The sequence below is a fragment of the Rhinolophus hipposideros genome (genome assembly GCF_964194185.1).
Source record: "Rhinolophus hipposideros genome assembly, chromosome: 7".
NCBI lineage: Eukaryota > Metazoa > Chordata > Mammalia > Chiroptera > Rhinolophidae > Rhinolophus > Rhinolophus hipposideros.
This window is the reverse complement of record NC_138053.1, coordinates 57,534,887-57,553,331: the sequence shown is the minus strand read 5'-3', so window position 1 is coordinate 57,553,331 and position 18,445 is coordinate 57,534,887. Positions and strand designations below refer to the sequence as shown.

At 38.9% G+C, this 18,445-nt stretch overlaps 1 protein-coding gene across 17 annotated transcripts in view; it reads left to right on the top strand.

The window, feature by feature from the left end:
• The window catches only part of MAST4 (microtubule associated serine/threonine kinase family member 4), a gene marked incomplete at its 5' end in the record, with an annotated part of 545,031 nt that overhangs the window by 519,371 nt on the left and 7,215 nt on the right, over window positions 1-18,445 (top strand). For 12 of the 17 annotated variants that reach the window (XM_081053916.1, XM_081053915.1, XM_081053906.1 and 9 more), the window contains 5 exons: window positions 865-1,100; window positions 5,232-5,432; window positions 8,100-8,329; window positions 8,901-9,023; window positions 16,358-16,494. In XM_081053916.1, the coding sequence (XP_080910042.1) occupies window positions 865-1,100; window positions 5,232-5,432; window positions 8,100-8,329; window positions 8,901-9,023; window positions 16,358-16,494 (927 nt within the window). The remainder of the gene's footprint in view (window positions 1-864; window positions 1,101-5,231; window positions 5,433-8,099; window positions 8,330-8,900; window positions 9,024-16,357; window positions 16,495-18,445) is intronic. The other 5 variants (XM_081053918.1, XM_081053917.1, XM_081053914.1 and 2 more) reach the window with 1 other exon arrangement.

The following is an 18,445-nucleotide window of genomic DNA, read 5'->3' as shown; positions in this document are numbered from 1 at the left end:
GCCAGGTCCATCCTCAGAGTTTCTGACCCAGTAGATCTGGGGTGGGGCTGAGAATGTGTATTTCTAACAGGTACCCAGGTAATGCTGATGCTGCTGGTCTGGGACCACACTTTAAGAACCACTGCACTAGATGAGTCTTGGTTAGGCTTATCTAAGGTCTATTTATACCTGGTTTCTTCCAAAATTCTTCCTGAACACAGTTTCCTAGCATGCATGTATGTATGTATGTATACAGGACTTTGTTTTTGTTTTTATTAGTTTCAGGTATACAAAACAACATAATGACTAGACATTTACACCCCTTACAAAGTGATAACCCCAACAAGCCTACTACCCATCTGGTATTGTACATAGCTATTACAATACCATTGACTACATTCCCTATGCTGTACTTTATATACCGTGACTGTATATGTATGTATATATATATATATGTATATATATGTATATATGTATATGTATGTACATATATATATACACATGTGTATATAGTAATACTTTATTTTATATTAGTCTCAGGTGTACAGCACATTGGTTAGCCATTTATATAATCTATGAAGTGATCCCCGTGATAAGTCCAGTACCCATCTGACACCCTAAATAGTCTTTACAACATTATTGATTATATTCCATATGCGCTCACTCATATGTGGAATCCAAAGAACAGAATAAATGAGAAAACAACAGAAAGCGACTCATAGACACAGAGAACAAACTGATGGTTGCTAGATGGGAGGGAGATTGAGGGATGGGTGAGAAAGCCGAAGGGACTAGGAAGTACAAATTGGTAGTTACAAAATAGTCACAGGGATGTGAAATACAGTACGGGGAATGTCATCAATAATGCTTTTGTTTTTAATTAAGGCAACAGTTATCAACATCCAACTCATCAGATACTGAAAGCAACAGACGTAAACTCAGTTCTGGCCTGCTTCCCAAACTGGCTATTTCAACAGAAGTAGAACAAGATGCCGCTGCTCCCTGCCCCGGAGACCTCCGCGAGGAGCCAGAGAAGCCAGCCCTTCCTGCTGCAGAGTGCGCTCAGGAGGAGCCCGAGGTCACCACCCCGGCCAGCACCATCAGCAGCTCCACCCTGTCAGGTAAGCACCTGGGCGTGGGGCGTGCCATCCAAACATCCCCGTGTTGGGAAGTGACTGCCAGTGCTCAGTCCCGGGGCGGGCCTAGCCAGGCCGGGGTAATGGTGACCTGCGCTGCCACACTCCCTCCATGGCCCCAATTGTTGGCCTTGTGGGATGAGCTTTGAAGAACCAAAATCAGGTGCCTCAGGCCCTTCCTGAGTTCAGAGCCGCACAGCAAACCTGACAGCCAGGCTTGGTCTTCACAGTTGGGTGTCGGTGGGGTCCTGTGGTGACAGTCAGAGCACACTGAGGGAGTGGGTACTCTGGTGGTGATATAAAGGCATGTCTTTTGGGGTTGTATCTAACTCCAAGTTAGGAGTAAGGGACAATATCAAATAGTCAAATGGTCAAAATTGTCCTCAAAACTGTTTTAAATCACCCATGAGTTACAGCAAAAAGCCACTTTTCCCTCTTGTGTTGAAATGGGTGGTTGAAATGGAGCTGGTTTCTGTTAAGGGGCCATGATGTACCAAATAACTTCTCTCCCCACACCAAACTCTCAATGAACACAGAAAGATGCTTATACTGTGAGATTCACGAATAACTTCTGTGCACCTGGGACTCAGAGGGGAGAGGGGAGTCGGAACTACCAACACAATCCAAGTTGGTATTTTATGTGCATATAAAACCACTCCACTGTAGACAAAAGTTACCTTCCCAGCCTGTGGGCAACTAGAGTAAGAAACTCTTGAAAGACATCTTTGTTTGGGAGGCAGTCAAAAGGTTTGGGCCTTTTCTATGGAAACACTTTATAACGCCACTTGTATGTTTCTTTCTTGGAAACACTTTATAACGCCACTTCAATAACTTTCCTGAAAACAGGAATAGTGTTTTCACAGTTTTTTTTGAATACTTAGTGTATCATAGATACTTGTTGACCCTTAATAATAGACATGACCTCATTTGAAAATCAAATTTGGCTTCCTTAGAGCAAGCCCTTAAAGTGCATTTAAAATATTATTTGGTTTATAAGAGTTTTATGCATAGCGTATCCTTCTATAGAGCAAAGCGCATTTATGCTTTTTTTAAAAGAAAATAAAACATGGATATGGCTTTGGGTTGCTATAATAAATGTTTTCATTAAACAATATTCATTATATTATATTGATAACCATGAATGATTCCAAGAATTTTCATGAACATTTTTTAAACTAATTGAATATTCATAATGTAAAATTTTGAGTTTTTTAAAATCATTTCAAAAAAACAAATTTTACAGGCTGGGTTTAATTTAGCCTCATTAAAACATTTGGTTCTGTGAAGGAGCTTCATATGTACTTATAGTTTATCATGGGGAAAAATAATTTTTTTTTCTTTTCTCTCTTTACCTCAGCTCTGTTTCCATTAGGATAATTCCACTCATCCTAACTTTATAAAGCCAAGAGAATAGCAGTGTAGAAGTAGTGTAAAAACAACCTAGGAATCTAGAATCCCTGGCCATTTTTAATTGAGCTTGGTAATCAAATCAAATGTAAATATCTCAGTATTTTATATTTACAGTTACTAAGGTCTCTATCTGTTTCTTAGTGTATTTTCTTACTCTGAGTAGAATATATTTATCTCCATTTAAAACTTATTCTTAATATGGTGAATTGTTGATGATCTCTTAGTCTTTACAACCCACCAACTATCAGAAAGGTAGGAGGTAAAGGGAGGAGAATGGTGTCTAAGCATTTGATAGATTACTTTCATAATTAAAAAAAAAATCTGCCTAGGTCTTGCCATGCATTTTGATTAATAGATTCAAACCACCCTCTCTCTGTCTCCCCCATACATTCACTAAAAATAATCAAAGACGTTGGGGGCTGTACAGAATAGCGAGATGAGCTGATTTGCTCATAGCCAAGGGTAATTAGGAAATCTGAAAACCGTGACTGTAGTAAAATTAAATTTGTTGATTTTTATATTGCTCTGCCATCAAAAGGAAAGAACCCTTGACATTTCTAGAACATTAAGATGACATTATCCACTATTGGCAGAAAAGAAACACAGGCTTACGTATAGTGCTATGAAATGAGATGGTGGAGGCAAGAGAGAGAGATGGTAAAAGAGAACACTATATATTCACATTCTGGCATTTAGGGAAGTACAGCTTTAGAACCGTTTCTCTTTTTTCATGATGACATTGTATTTGAATCAGGGAAAAGTAAGTGTTGAAGTCTTAGGTGTAGTACTCAAAAGTATTCAAACAAATTATTCACTGTAAAGAGATTCAGCTTTTCATTTATGCTTGTCAATGATATTATCCAAGCCAAATTAGAATGGAGAAGGGAGTGTTTAATTTATCAAAAAGTAAGGTTAAGGGTTTTGAGACGAGATTTTTGATTTGTGAAGCAGTTTTTATCAGTCCTTCACCAGTTGATTTCTTTATTTAGAGGGAAAGGAATAGATGCACTGTTAAATAAAATTCAGTTGGGCATATAGGAGTAGAAAGATTGTAGACATTTGCCTTACGGTTGTCTTCCTTTGTAGGTCAGATGGCTGTCAAATGGAAGTCTGTGAATCTTCCTGTACATACAGCACAGTAGATGGTCATGAACTCTGCTGCGTCCAAACCCACTCTCCCAAGTCGCCAGCTTTCTCTAGCTTTGACCCTATACAGTCTTTGCCACCTTCCAGGAACTAGGGCCAAACTTCAACTGTGCAATCTAGTGGTGCACATATGTTACTTAAGTCTAGTTAAGCCCAACTCCTTCCTAGGCAAAGAATGTCCCATGGTCAGCACTTTAAAATGTCTTGGCTGGTCTTTCAAAGGATCATTTATTTTCTGTGTGGTTTTAAATTCTCTGTGTGGATTGTATATCTTAAGGTGATAATAGTGCTGATGATTTTTAAAGCACAGACTTAGAGCATTTATAAGTAAAAATGAAATAAGTATTTTTTTTTCTGAAAACACAAAGATTTGTTATTAATGATTTAAGGAAGGGAGGGAGGGAGGAAGGAAGGAAGGAAGGAAGGAAGGTCTGATGGAGGAAGGGAGGGAGGGAGGGAGGGAGGGAGGGAGGGAGGGAGGGAGGGAGGAAGGAAGGAAGGAAAGAGAGAAAGAAAAATCTGATAGCCCATGAAAGAAAGCATAGGAGAAACCACAAGGGGTGACCATTCAACTTTTTTCTCTGGGAGACTCAACATGTCAGTTTGCTCAAGAACTTTTTTTACTCTTGGCCTGTGTATCCGACTGACATCAGTGATTTTCCATTTCTTCATCCTCCTGTGTATGTGGTTATATTCTCTTATGATCCTATACTGAAGGAAGTCCTAATTTTTTAACTGCCAAAAAAAAAATTCTTCAGTTTATGTTAAAGATTAATGAAACTGAAAATAAAGAAGGCATGGCTGGCTTAGAAGGGAAGGGATCTTCCTACTGGTCCAATAACTTCGGGGCAGAGCAGCATATGACACTGTCTAGATTAAAAGCCAGGAAGATGCCGGGAGCCATCGAGCAATATAGCCAGTAATAGCCTTTGTCTTTTTCTATGAAATCTACAAGGAGTTTAGAGTAAAAAGTGTGAGAAGTCAAAGGAGACCGTTAGACACTTTTCTATAAGTTACATATCTGAGCCTGGTTGAGGTGTGTCCTGGGAAGATGGTAGGAGATGACACAGCCTAAGTCTACAAGAAGTAATTAAATGATGTCCACATGTCAAAAACCATTATTTACAGCACTGCTAATGATGATGATTGTTATCAGAGGACAATATACAGTAGGCGGTCCTGGTGTTCATAAGGTGTTATTCATTTAGTTCATAGCATGGCCTTCCATGGTGGGGTAGGCGGGATAGTTGTCTCTATTAGGCTGTAAAACATAGATTCTAGAAAATAATTATTCTAGTTAAATGGAGTCATTGATTAAGAATCAGCCGACTTTGTATATGACTAGAATGAAACCTGAATTAACACTTCTTTCATCTTTTCCTCTTCCATTTCACCTTTCTCAAACCAGTCATGTGTTGTTAATGTTTGTCTGACACCATACGGACTCATGAGCCATGTGGGAGTATGTTTCCCAGCGTCTGTCCTTCCTTCTCTCTTGCCCTCTCCCCACCTTCTCTCCCCAATTTTCTTGAACATGTTTATCCCTTCTTCTTTGTACAGTTGGCAGTTTTTCAGAGCACTTGGATCAGATAAACGGACGAAGCGAGTGTGTGGACAGTACAGATAATTCCTCAAAGCCATCCAGTGAATCCGCTTCTCACATGGCTCGGCAGCGCTTAGAAAGCACAGAAAAAAAGAAAATCTCGGGGAAAGTCACAAAGTCCCTTTCTGCCAGTGCTCTGTCCCTCATGATCCCAGGAGGTAGAGAGACATCTACTCGCATGAAATTGTATGATTTGTGCATGTGGCCCCCTCCCCTTCCTCTGGTGTGGAATGCCGATTGAGATGCAAGGTTGTTTGAAGCAGCACCTGCACCCAGCCAGCTCTCTAGAGCTTCTCCCTGCAGAACCTCTGGAGTTCCCAGAGAGCTCGTGTGCTTTATTTCTTCTCACTTCTCTCTGCATCAGGAAATGAAATAGGCTTCCTTCCCGCAAAGCCGTATTGCTTTTATTTGTTTCTCTTTCTTTCCTCTCCCCTCTCCCAAGTCAAGTGACAAATTTCCCTGTTCTGAATAATTTTTTTCCCTAGATTATGCATCATTTATATTCTTTACAGAGCCGTTTACAGCATCTATGTTGGAAAGCTAAGTGTAGTTTTTCTCATCTAATTAATGAGGAAATAGACATAGAGAAGTAAGTTTTGTTTTTTTTTTTCATTTCTCTGGATGCAGAGAGTCACAGACAACACTAAAATTAAAAGTTTCCCTAGCCCTGTCTGTTGAGCTACGCTTCCTCCCTGGTGGTCAAATCAGTTTCTGCCCTGTATTAGAAACTGGGCTTAATTATGGTTTTGTTGAATTGCGTATTTTTCTACAACCTGGTTTTGCCTTTAGTAATCACTAAGTCTATAATAATTCCACTGACAGATATGAAATATACACCCTAGTAGTTGTGACTTCTCACTCAAATGACAGCACGAAAGTAGAAGTGGCAATTGAATTATATTACAGACGGCTTGCATTTGGAAGACTACAGACCATGTATACAAAGAAATCGTTTAGAAATTTCAACTTTGTGCAGAAAGAAACTGGGTATAAACAAATGCTCATTTGGGGATAGTTCTCACCTACCATATTCTGTTCTCTGGGAGGTGTCCCATTTAGCAGCATAAACTAAACACCTATCTCCCTAGTTTGAATTCCTATTCAAACCCAAAGGCAACACCCCCAGTGCAGTTGCAGTTGAAAAGGTAAGTATGATGTGGTTCCGTCCACTTTTGAAAGCCAGTGAGAAAGCCTACATCTTGGGAAAGTAGAGCCATTATTCAATTTGAGGCGATAAGGAACTCATGATGAGGTCAAGGATCCAGAATCTGGCTGTTCAGCAGTTTGGGCCCAGGTGCTTAGTCTGTCCTCTTCTTGCTTACATGTTTTGAAGTCCCTGCCCAAAGTGTCTGGCTTTTCACCTGGTTTCTTGATTAGATAGCAGGTAGTCAGAAAAGAGCACCAAGATGCCACCTAAAGTCAGAGAGTGAAGGAGCATCAATAGTGATACGTTTAGCTCAGTGTCCCACTTTGGACAGACATCAGAATTGGAACGAATGATGGTGGCTATTCTCCGCTTACTGTGGCTGCGGTGCTGCTCACCATGCCGGTGAAGCTTCAGTAGCACTGGCTCCAACTGAGCTCACATTGAAACCTCAGTGCCCTTCATAGATTATTCTTGTTCTCAAAGACACACACACACACACACACTTTACATAATTAGTTAAGATCTGTTTAGATTCACATAGCTGGAACAGTGATATGAACTGTAAATTTAAAATGTTGGCTTCGTAACCTTACTAGTAAGGTTTATGAAAGTGTATGTTTGCTGTAGAAAATTTGAAAAAAGCCAACTAAAGGGAGAAAAGCATAATTCCACCATCCACAGTTCGCATCATGAAGCAAATGTCCAGTATTAAATCTACTCTTCCAGTATTTTAATGCATTAAGTTAGTGAGATGAAAAATGTGCACCTGTTTGTAATCTATGCTTTTTCACTTCATATGAAATAAACACTTGCTATGTTCTCAGAAAAAAAAAATGTTTGCTTATAAAACAAGAAAAACAAAGTACAATTGGTGTTTTGGAATATGAACTGAATTTCTCTTAAAATTTCTGTATTTCACCTGCATCATCCTCTCAGAAACCTTATTAGAAATATAAGTAATATGTGAAGAGAATCAGTTGAAACCACAGTAATAAGGAGTGATCTTTTTTTTTATATCTAAAGAAGTTGTCCCTTCAGTGCTTTCTTGACCAAAAATGTTAAATCAGTAGTATTAGATTGGTGCAAAAGCAATTGTAGTTTAAAAGATTAAAAATAATTGCAAAAACCTAATAATAATATTACATTAAATAATAATGTAAAAAGCCCCTGGTAAAGTGAACATTTCTTTCTTGGCCATGGGTACTTGAAAAGGACCGTGTTAAAGTTGCTGAGGGCAAGATTTGGAGCCTGAGAATCTTACTCTAGTCCAGACAAGACAGTCTTTTCTGCGTGAAGGTGGTCTTGAAGTGCATGTATCTGTGATTGTTTCTTTAATTAACATAAAATACATTAAACAAAAATGTCACAGCCGGATAGTAGCTAAGGTTTGTTGTGTTTTAATTAGCATAGAGAACTAAGAAATTATACCTTTAGAGTATTCACTGAAAAATTAGTTAAAATAGAGACACTTTTGAAGTTTCCTTGACAGACTTCTGTTTTGAAATCCATGCTAGTTACCAAGAAAAATTTTTTTGTTATTTCTCCTTTATTTTTCTGAATGAATTGAATTGATTTTGCAACCGTGCTCCCAACCTCAGCCGGCAGATGTGGTAAAGGCTGGCTGTATTCCTGTTTGTGTGACTAGGATCAGCTTTGATGACTGGCTTCTCTTTTACAGATATGTTCGCTGTTTCTCCCCTGGGAAGTCCAATGTCTCCCCATTCCCTGTCCTCAGACCCTTCTTCTTCACGAGATTCCTCTCCTAGCCGAGATTCTTCAGCAGCCTCTGCCAGTCCACATCAGCCCATTGTCATCCATAGTTCAGGGAAGAACTATGGTTTCACGATCCGAGCCATCCGGGTGTATGTGGGCGACAGTGACATCTATACAGTCCACCATATTGTTTGGGTAAGACCAATAGCCTCTCGTGCCTTGTTACCTTTCATTCCCAGCCAAACTGGGGAATGGATGCATTGGCCAATGCACAGTTAACAGCAAATGTTTTTTTCTGTTAAGCTGCCATTTGGGACCTATTGTATTTTCCTTTAGTGTTCTTTCCCTTTACCTATGTGACGGAATTGAATTTAGCAAACAGTAATTCTTTCTCATAGTTCTGTCCAGTTTTCATATTTGATTGTCCACTCTTTGTACCAAACTGGTAGAAATAATCAAAGGCAGTCCTATTTCCATCCTTCTTTTATTCTTTTTTCTTAGTTTTTTCTCCTGGCCTTCTGTTTCTTAAAACAAACAAACAAAAAAAACTACCTTCTCAAATTACCTGAATTTTTTAAGGGAACCATAGGAATTATCCTGCTTTAGGATGATGACAGAATAGAAATAATAACCATGCCTTTTTGACTTCCTCTTAGAAGCTTAAGCATCTTGCTAATTAACTCAGAGTATTCTGCCAGAATAAACTCTAGGCATTCGGGTTGTCGTTTGTTTCCTGACAAGTGTATCCTCTCCTCTTGGACTTTAGAATGTAGAAGAAGGAAGTCCAGCAGGCCAGGCAGGACTGAAGGCTGGGGATCTGATCACACACATCAATGGAGAACCGGTACATGGACTTGTCCACACGGAAGTAATAGAGCTCTTGCTGAAGGTATTGTCTTTTTTCTGTCATGGCCGTACAGATGAGGCAGGTAGCCAGGAAGAAGTAGGACCAAGAATTCTATACTTGAGTTCTAGAGTTCATCGGTGATGCACTGACAGTCTCATCACTGAGAAAAGTATTCGTTAGTCTCAGGTTTAATGATAAAGACAAAGATAGGAATTCTCTGGTTTTGTATCGTGGAAAACATGTCCTATGTCTGCACAAACACTTCCTACTTTTATTTTGCTTTTTATTCTAAATAACAAATGGTAAGGGTTCTCTTTGTTTTATGTACTTCACATAGGGAAGTCTGTTTGGAAATCAAGTATTCCCAAAGGTGATTTTCTTCAGGAACATTCAGGAGGTTTTATTCTACTATAGTAGAAGACAAAGTGGTGTTAAACTGTGGGGTCTGATCTGAAAGTTTAGTCTGAGAGTTGGATTTTCTTTGAAATTGTGAATGTAAACACATATACTAAAAATTATATAAATAGGTGGTAATGGAAGAAGAGGTTCTAGCAGCCATTAACCCTACTCCCCTACCCTATACAAAAGACTTTGAATGGAGATGAATTTTTATTTAAAACATAAGCTGAATAAAGCCTAGGGAGTAGGAAGATCACAGAAAATATGAATAGGAGTGGACAGAGAGAACCTACACTGATCCTTTCAGTTCTGTTGAGTTATTTATTTTGCCACCTGCTCACTCTAGAATTTAAAGTTATAGCTCTAACCATGATTCTAGTTAAAACAGATAAAGATGCATGTGAGTTTGATTTTTTTTTTCCAGCAAGAAAAGACTACTTTATCTGTGATCAGAAATGCAGTGTCTCTATTTGTAGGAAAATGGATTTTTGGATGACCTCTTGCTTCATGAGCACTGTAAAAGGCTACCAGAATAGAGACGTGAGCCAAGGCTATAGACAGTCTGTGGCCCTATTGAGAGACAAAACGTAGACACAGATATGTCATTTAAATAACATGCATGCAGATAATTTCTAGAACACTGGCTCTGAGGCATGTACCATAGTAGACATCAGTAACGCACGAATTAAGGTATGATCCTTGCCTTCAAAATGTATGGAAGATGTAGGAGATGTGTAAGCAGATAAAATACAACGTAATTAGTCGGGGCCGTCGCAGAGGGAGGCATTTCATACTTTTGTAGAAAATATTCTATGAGTGGAGAGAGGGATCACAGGGAAATGATATTTAACTGGAACTTGATAGAAAATGAGGGATTTGGACAGGACTACAGGGAAGTGGGTGTGAAAAGCCTTCCAAAAGTAAGCTCAGTTAAGTGACTTTTCTCCTTCTTCTCTGTCATTCCCCCAGCCAACATAGTTGTGTTCTTCTTCAAAAGATTCTGGGTCTGGCCTAGGTTCTGTGAGTAGTAATAGCATGTATGCCCAAAAGTCCAGTGCGAAGTAGCAGATTGTAGGAAAGTTATTGCCATTGATTAATTCACAGCATTAATGAGATTTTGGTCTTGGTCTCAAGCCCCGTGGGGTTGGGGGCTGCTTTGCTGTCATTTGTACCCAGAGGGTGTTCCGCTAACTAGCCAACACTCTCACAAATGCATGCTTCTGATCACCAGAGGGATAGGGCTGAATATCGAGAGAACGTTGCAGAGCCATAGGCAGCGCTGGAAATCAGCTGATGGTCATGCTGAACACATAGCAAATCTGACAGCAGCTCTGCAGGAGACATGTGGAGTTACTATTAACATTTCCCACATCCATCCCAGCATTTACCCAGATCCTGGTATACAGGTGATTACTCAATAAATGTTCATGGAAGTGAGGTGGACCATGGGGTTCTCCTTTGCTTGCTGTCCAAAAGTCACCGTGAGAGGAGCCAAGTACCTCATTAGTTTTGTAGTGTCTTGACTCCTGTCTTGTTGTAGTTGCCATTCAGTTTGGTAATAAAAGCCTTAAGATGGGTAAAGTAAGTTTACACTTTTGCAATCTGGCTACTAAGTAGAATCATGCCACTTCTGGCACCTACATGCATACGCCTTGAGTTTTTAGTTTCATTCACCATCTAGCTCTGATAATATTCTTTGTCCAAGTGTCAGGGCTGATTCTCTGTCTACTATATCCAATATGTAAGCCTTTCCATTTGGTGAGGGACCACAAAGGTAGACAGACAGAGGTGGTCTCTATCTCTAAAACGTTCCTTGAGCTTTTCTAGAGCTCTTTTACCATTTATTTTAGGTACCGTGTTTCCCTGAAAATAAGACCTAGCCAGACAATCAACTCTAATGTGTCTTTTGGAGCAAAAATTACTGTAGACCCATATTATATTATATTATATTATATTATGTTATGTTATGTTATGTTATGTTATGTTATGTTATGTTATGTTATATTATATTGTATTATATTATATTATATTATAATTATATTATTATGTAAGACCTGGTCTTATATTAAAATAAAACCAGGTCTTATATTAATTTTTGCTCCAAAAGACGCATTACAGCTGATTGTCTGACTAGGTCTTATTTTTGGGGAAACAAGGTAATAAACCTGTGTTTTATAGCTGAGCTTAGTTGTTAATACACTATTAGAGCTTTTCCATATCTTGGTATCAACAATTAAAAGAAGGACAAAGGGATTTTAAATGGTAACATGTTTGTCCTTCTGCATTCTTTAAAGCAGTGTTGTCTTTTATGCAGCATAGCTCCTGCCACAACATGTCTTTATATAATTTCGCATGTTTGCTTATAAAATCAGAAGAAATAATAAACTGAAATATATGTCTTTAGAAAATGTACATTTGTGTTGCTGAGATATAATTGATCGTTTTCATCATTTGTTTTATTTTTTAATATGATTCTGGATTTGAAAACCTTTCTTCCTTCTTCTGTGAAATGTGGACGTACATTTCTCCTAAAGGTCTCTTGGCAGAATCACACGATCTCATTTATAATATTTTTTCCTCATCTGGTTACGAGGTGCCCTCATCAGTGTGTGTCTCTGAAATTGTGTAAACATGCTGTGATGGAGAGCCACTGGCGCCCTTTGAAGCCATGGCATGCTCTGTCCTAGTCCCATGCAGAGGATCCTGCCTCTGGTTCATAAAGGAAGCGCTCAAGAGACGTAACCATTATAACAAAACAAAGAGGATGCAAGAGGTTTAATTATCTTCCCAGTGAGCTGTGTAATCACGCAGCTTCCTTCCAAATGTAACCAGCGATCTTGAACAAAGTATAAAGTGGAAGAGGAAGAAGAGACATCTCATAGGGCTGCATGCATGTGGTTAGAAATGCACGACAATACTTACGTATTGTTTGGATTGTACACATAGTAAGCGTAGTCCAGTGTCTTTCACGGCCACTCTCGTGGTGGGTGGAGGCCATACTGACCCAGTCATATCCCCTGCTCACATGATAGCCTGCCCGGCTTACCCCCTCCAATCCAGGAAACACTAGACTCACCCACGCTGCTTTCTTAGGATAGCATGAATTCAAATCCCCAATGCATAAGAGAAACCCTAAAGCTTCATCAGCCCCTGCTTCAAAAATTTCCTTTCCATGAACTCTGGGAAACCTCTGGATGTTAAAATGGGGACCATCAAATGGCCTCATTACTACTACCCTTGCGTATTAGCTGAACCCCCAAAATGTATAGAACATTGTTCTACGTACTACAAGGGTCCCACAACAAATGACACGTAAGAATAATAGGTAATAGAGATTGCTTTACATGAATAAGCTCAGGTAATCCTCACACCCACTGAGGTCGGTGCTATAAATACAAATGTCCTATTTTACACATGAAGAAATTAAAGCAGAGAGAAGTTAGCAGGGCAGCCCAAGCTTAGATGCTAGGAAGAGGCAGAAGAGGATTTGCAATGTAGCGTTGGAGTCTGTGCTTTCGACTACTACACCAGAATGCTTACTCGTATACCTGAAGTTCTCTGATTGCCAATAGGTAACAGTGTGATGGTCACAGGGAAAGACAGTGGCAATACCAGGATACAATCGAAGTGTTAAATATAAGGAACAGACCAGAAATATGGCCCAAGTTCTGAAGGAGTGATGGTCTGCCACCAGGGTGGACAGGTGTCACGAGTTAGGGGTCATCTGCGGAGCTACGAAGGCTGGTTGGAGATTTAGTACGTGGGAAGGGGATGCAGGACAATCTAGGCGAAACAAAGAGAGCTCAAAAACACAAGGTCAGGATTGCTCAGTGTGTTTGAGATGCATGAGTAAACCAGTGTGGCTGGAGCCTAAGGTTCAAAAAAGGGATGAAGTGTGCAAGATGGCCAGTGTGGAGTGTGTGAATTAGGGCAAGGACGCAGGTATGCAGGAAGAGCATCTTTCCCCGTGTGCATTTTACAGAGAAAGAAATGTGAAAAGAGCCTAGCTCAAGAGGTACCCAAGGCTAACTGATAACTAACTAACTGGGAGCCAGATTGAGAGAAGGGATTGGATAGACTTGACTTCTGCTATTGTATTCAGTTCAGCCAGTTTAAAACCATTTATCTCCCACTGTGCATTAATCACACAAATAGTTTAAAAGGGAACTACTGAACATTTAACAGTCTGCTGGCCCCATTTTCTGTTGTTATTTTTAAACAAGTACCACAGAATTTCTCTGATAAGAGGTTGCTCATTCTCCAAGAGAATTTATTGAGGATAAACTGATCCAGTTAGTGTCCCATTTAGACAACCCTTGCTGTAGCGGATGGATCCACCAGGTGGCAGATTTCCTATTTCTCATCTATTCTCGGCAAAGTTGTTTTTCCAGTCATTTATGATTTTTGTAATCATTAATGTTTCTAACCCAATATTGGTACTGTGCATCTTTTGTGTCTGTATTTCCCCTTAGGAAAGTTATCTCTTGTTGTATTTCCATAAGTTAAGTGAATTGTCCTCTGGACCAGCCTCTGTAGAAGGAGGAGGAGGAATCGATCTTCGTGACTTGGAAATACTTTAATATTCAAAATGTGCTTTTTAAAATTCCAGGTGAAATAGATAAAGATATAAAAGTCAATGCTGAATTAGGTTAGAGAAGGGTGGAACTGAATTCAAGTAATGAAAGACTCCCAATGATCATTATGGCCCTGTGTGTCCCCTCTCTGTATGAATGTAGAAAAGGATTGAAAGAATTTCAGTGAAAGGTGAACTCTAACTACGTTTGTGCCCTTTTCCTTCACCTAAGGCATACAGGAAAAACTAAAATTTTAGTGTGGTCTCACTCAATTTGTGACGTGTGACCCCATTTCAAACAACCTTCTTTGTTTTCATACCTAAAGCTGAATTTTCCATTTAAAAATAAATAGAATCTTCATTCTCTACTATCAGATAAATGTTTATTTTTAAAGTTCTGGCATTTGCATATATAACATATAATTTATTCTTTCATAATAAATTTTTTTTCTTCAAGTTTAAGTCCCATGTCACTAAAATGTTTCTTATAATTATGATGTTAGATATGGGATTATATGTTCTTAATATGTTTTAAAAACTCTAAAAATCAATAATAAAACACCAAGACTTTTGGTAACTAAATTAGATGTAAAACATGAACAAATCATCCCCTAGAGAAATACAAAAGAAATGACCAAAATAAATGAAACAACATCCAGCCAGGTAATTGTCAAAAAATGAAAATTGAAACTTGATATAACTCTTTTCTGTAAAATTGGTAATTTGTTTAATGTTAATATTCACTTCTGACAAGGCTGTGGTAAGATGGGTACTCATGTGCTACTAGCAAGAGGATAAATTAAGATAAACTTTCTGGAAAATAGGGTATCAGTGTGTACAAAGAGTCTGTAAAAAGTTCAAATAGACCCTTTGATTCAGTACATGGAGTCTAATTATATAATCTAAGGAAAATGTCAGAGATTAGGACAATGATATATAGATAAGGATCTTTATTTCAATTGAAATTGAAAAGCAGAAAACAACAGCAGCAGGGAAATAGTTAAATTTTGACTCACCTATCTCATGGAAAATTACAATACAGCCAATAAAAATTACATTTGTAAAGAATATTTAATGATGAAGGGAAAGTTTCTCAAAGTTATATAATGTGAAATGAAAATACAACATAAACCTAAATATTAGATTAATTTAAGATTAAAATTATTTATAAAGTATGTCTATAGATACGCAAAATATACACATGCCTGACAAAAGACCTGCAGCAAGTAATACTGAAATATTACTAGTATTAGATAGGTAGTAGGCTTTTCAATGCTTGTTATTTTTTTGTTTATACTCTATTATTTTCTTCTTATAATGGCATCTTATTCCTTTCCAAATTGGGGGGGTGGGGGTTACCATTAAAACAGTCAATTCTTGTTTTTTCAGTCCCCTGCCCCTTCTATACTTAACTCCCCATTGCTTATTACCACTAGAGCTGAATTGCTAGGTGTCTTCCAGACATAGGCTTTTTAAAAGGCCCTTCTCCTTTTACTTTTAATCTTTCCAGAGTAATCCGTACCATTTGTGACTTTGAAAGGACATGTTTCTCCCCAGTTGTTAAGAAATTCCAGGAGAGGTCATTAATGCCAGAGTGAAGGGGCTCAGTCCTGCCCACCTGCCCTGGGCGTCCCTCAGCCTGACTTCTGACTCCATTCTCCAATCTGCCCCAAGGCCTGCCCAGCAAGCCCCTGTCCCAGGACTGAGTGAGAGGGCCCACAGACCCACCAGGAATTACTTCACCTCGTGTCACCTGGTTGAAAAGACGCGGTTTCATACTCACTGGCATAAACTTTCCAGCTCTGCAAGCTGACAGGTTTTATGGTGATAGGAAAGGAACCTTTTAAAATAGTGAAAAATAAAAGTCTCATTCAATTTTGTTACTCTTTGATTTCTAGGTCAAAGAAAAAACACAAAAAAGAAAAGAAAGAAAAATAAATCAACCAAGAGCAGACAGCCCCTGGGCACATTTATACTTAATACATATGGATGAAGCTAACTGTTATTTATAGAGCCTTTCCATGTGTCACACTGGGTGCTAAAGGCTTTACAAACTCTATCCTTTGTGTGATCCTCAGAGGAGCTCCTGTGAGATGGGCTGATTCTACTGTTAGATAGGACAGGAAGTGGAGACAGAGGAAAGAGCAGCAACCTGCTCAGGTCCCAGAACATGGATTTGAATTCAGATCTGTGGAGTGCAGAGCCCACCCTCTTAAAGAAATGTCACATTTTGCCTTCACCCAGTCTGTATTCCCCAGGACTTCATTGCTTAAAGGGTTATTTCGAAGTGGAAGTCATTTTGTATGTGTGTCCTTAGGTATCTTTGTCTTTGAATCTCCTATCTGTTCTGATCTTGTTTCATTACAGCATTTTCCTTTAATACCACCTCATTTTTTTTTAACAGAGTGGGAATAAGGTGTCAATCACCACTACTCCATTTGAAAACACGTCAATCAAAACAGGACCAGCCAGAAGAAACAGCTATAAGAGCCGGATGGTGAGGCGGAGCAAGAAATCTAAGAAGAAAGAAAGTCTAGAAAGGTCAGTTAAAGCAGTATTGTTTGTGAGTTTATCGTGTGCCCATGTTGGAGGAAAGTTACTCCCTACTTCATTTAAATGATTATATATGAGAGATTTTATGCTGTGGTTCACATATATTTATACATTTTAGTTCATAGTCGTAATAGCAGGTTTACATACGTAGTTATGTTGTAGAAGAATTCAGATTGCTTTTTCTCATGTGTGAGAACCAGGAAAAGCCCTTTGCTCTTTTTTAAGCCTCTAGAGTTCATTTCAGTTTAGTTGGATTTGAGGAATTGGACCTTCAGGGAGTTTAAAGCATTAACTCTACATTAAATAATGTCCTTTACATTATCTAAAAACAAACAGTTGCTATTTTTTAAATGCCAGATTTTCTGAAATAGCTATATCTTTAAAACATTTAAGTAAGCCTACAAATAAAAGGGCTTTGTTTTACTGACTGAAAATCTAACTAGATTACCCGGTTGCCATCTGGGAGGCGCCACGAGTATCTCTCTGTGCTCTGTGCCGACACTGGAAAGAGGCGGGTATGTGTTTCTGTTGGGGACACTCCTGGCAGGCTGTACTGCCTGGATGTGCTCCCTGCACGATAGCACAGCAGCACTCCTTTACCCATTCGAGTCTGATGTGTCTGATCATATGAAAAGGATTTTTGATGATAGAGATGCAGAAAAACAAGCAAATGTAAAAGGAATGCTTATCAACTCCAGGAAAGACTAAGTTCTACAAGAAAGGAAATAGAATTATGCTTTTCAAGGCCCAGCTGTGAACAATGTTTATGATGTGAAATGAACACCAGCCTTTTTTCTAACCAAAAATTTTGATTTAACTCTATTGGGAGGAATAAGAAATGGGAAGTATATTTAGGTAGAAGGTGGAAGAGGATTGGGTAAGAGTTTAATTCTCATCTGCTGATATGATATCAACAGATAATTTCTAAAATCTAAAAACTAAAATATAATGTAAGCACATTACTTAGCCATCCATATGCAGGCAAATGGGAGAAGAAACAGATGATTTTTTTCTTCTTCATTTTTTTTTTTAATGGGGAGCGGTGTGTTTTTCCAGGGCACATCAGCTCCAAGTCAAGTCGTTGTTTTCAATCTAGTTGTGGAGGGCGCAGCTCACTGGCCCATGTGGGAATTGAACCAGCGATCTTGGTGTCATAAGCACTGCACTCTAACCAACTGATTCAACCGGCCTCCCAAAACAGATCAAATTTTGAGTGAAGAGTGGTTTCTGTGGGGAGTGAGCAAAAGGCAGAATAGGGGAGTTGTTCTGTTTTCATTACAAGTTAATAAAACTATTTGTTTTTAACCCAAGTGTATTTATTACTTTGATTAAAATTACACACACACAAACGGCATCAGTTCTGAGATGTTGCTTTTTTTAATGTGTGCTTTACATTTTGATTGTGCTTTAAGTCACATAGAACACAGTGTGTCCAGGTGATAGCAGTGTTAAGCTCACCAGGGTGAGTCAAGCTGGCATGATGGCAGAGGAACTCTGTTCAGCCACCTGCACTTCTGAGCCATCGGAAGCTGTGCATTTCATTGTAAGATGTGCTTGTTGAGTGCTAAATACACATTTGCTTCTGCGGCAGCGTGGTGTCTGCCTCCCTGCTGAGACGATAAGCTTCAGTTCACCTCTCTCAGTTTTTCTGGTTAATGTACAGCCTACATGGTCATTAGGAATATCCATGGAATAAGCACAGCAAACAGCCCCTCGTAGATAAAGCTTCCACTCAGTGTGTCACCGTTAAAGAATTCTGTGTCCAAGATGATCATTTTTCTTTCAGAGATGTACTTTGTATTATCTCTTAATTAAATTGTGTCAGTGTATCTGGGGGTATGTACTCAGAAGCTTTCAGGCAAAGAATACTCTCCTCATAAACCTGACAAATAAATAAATGAATATACACATAACATAGTTTATATTTTTCCTATGTTCC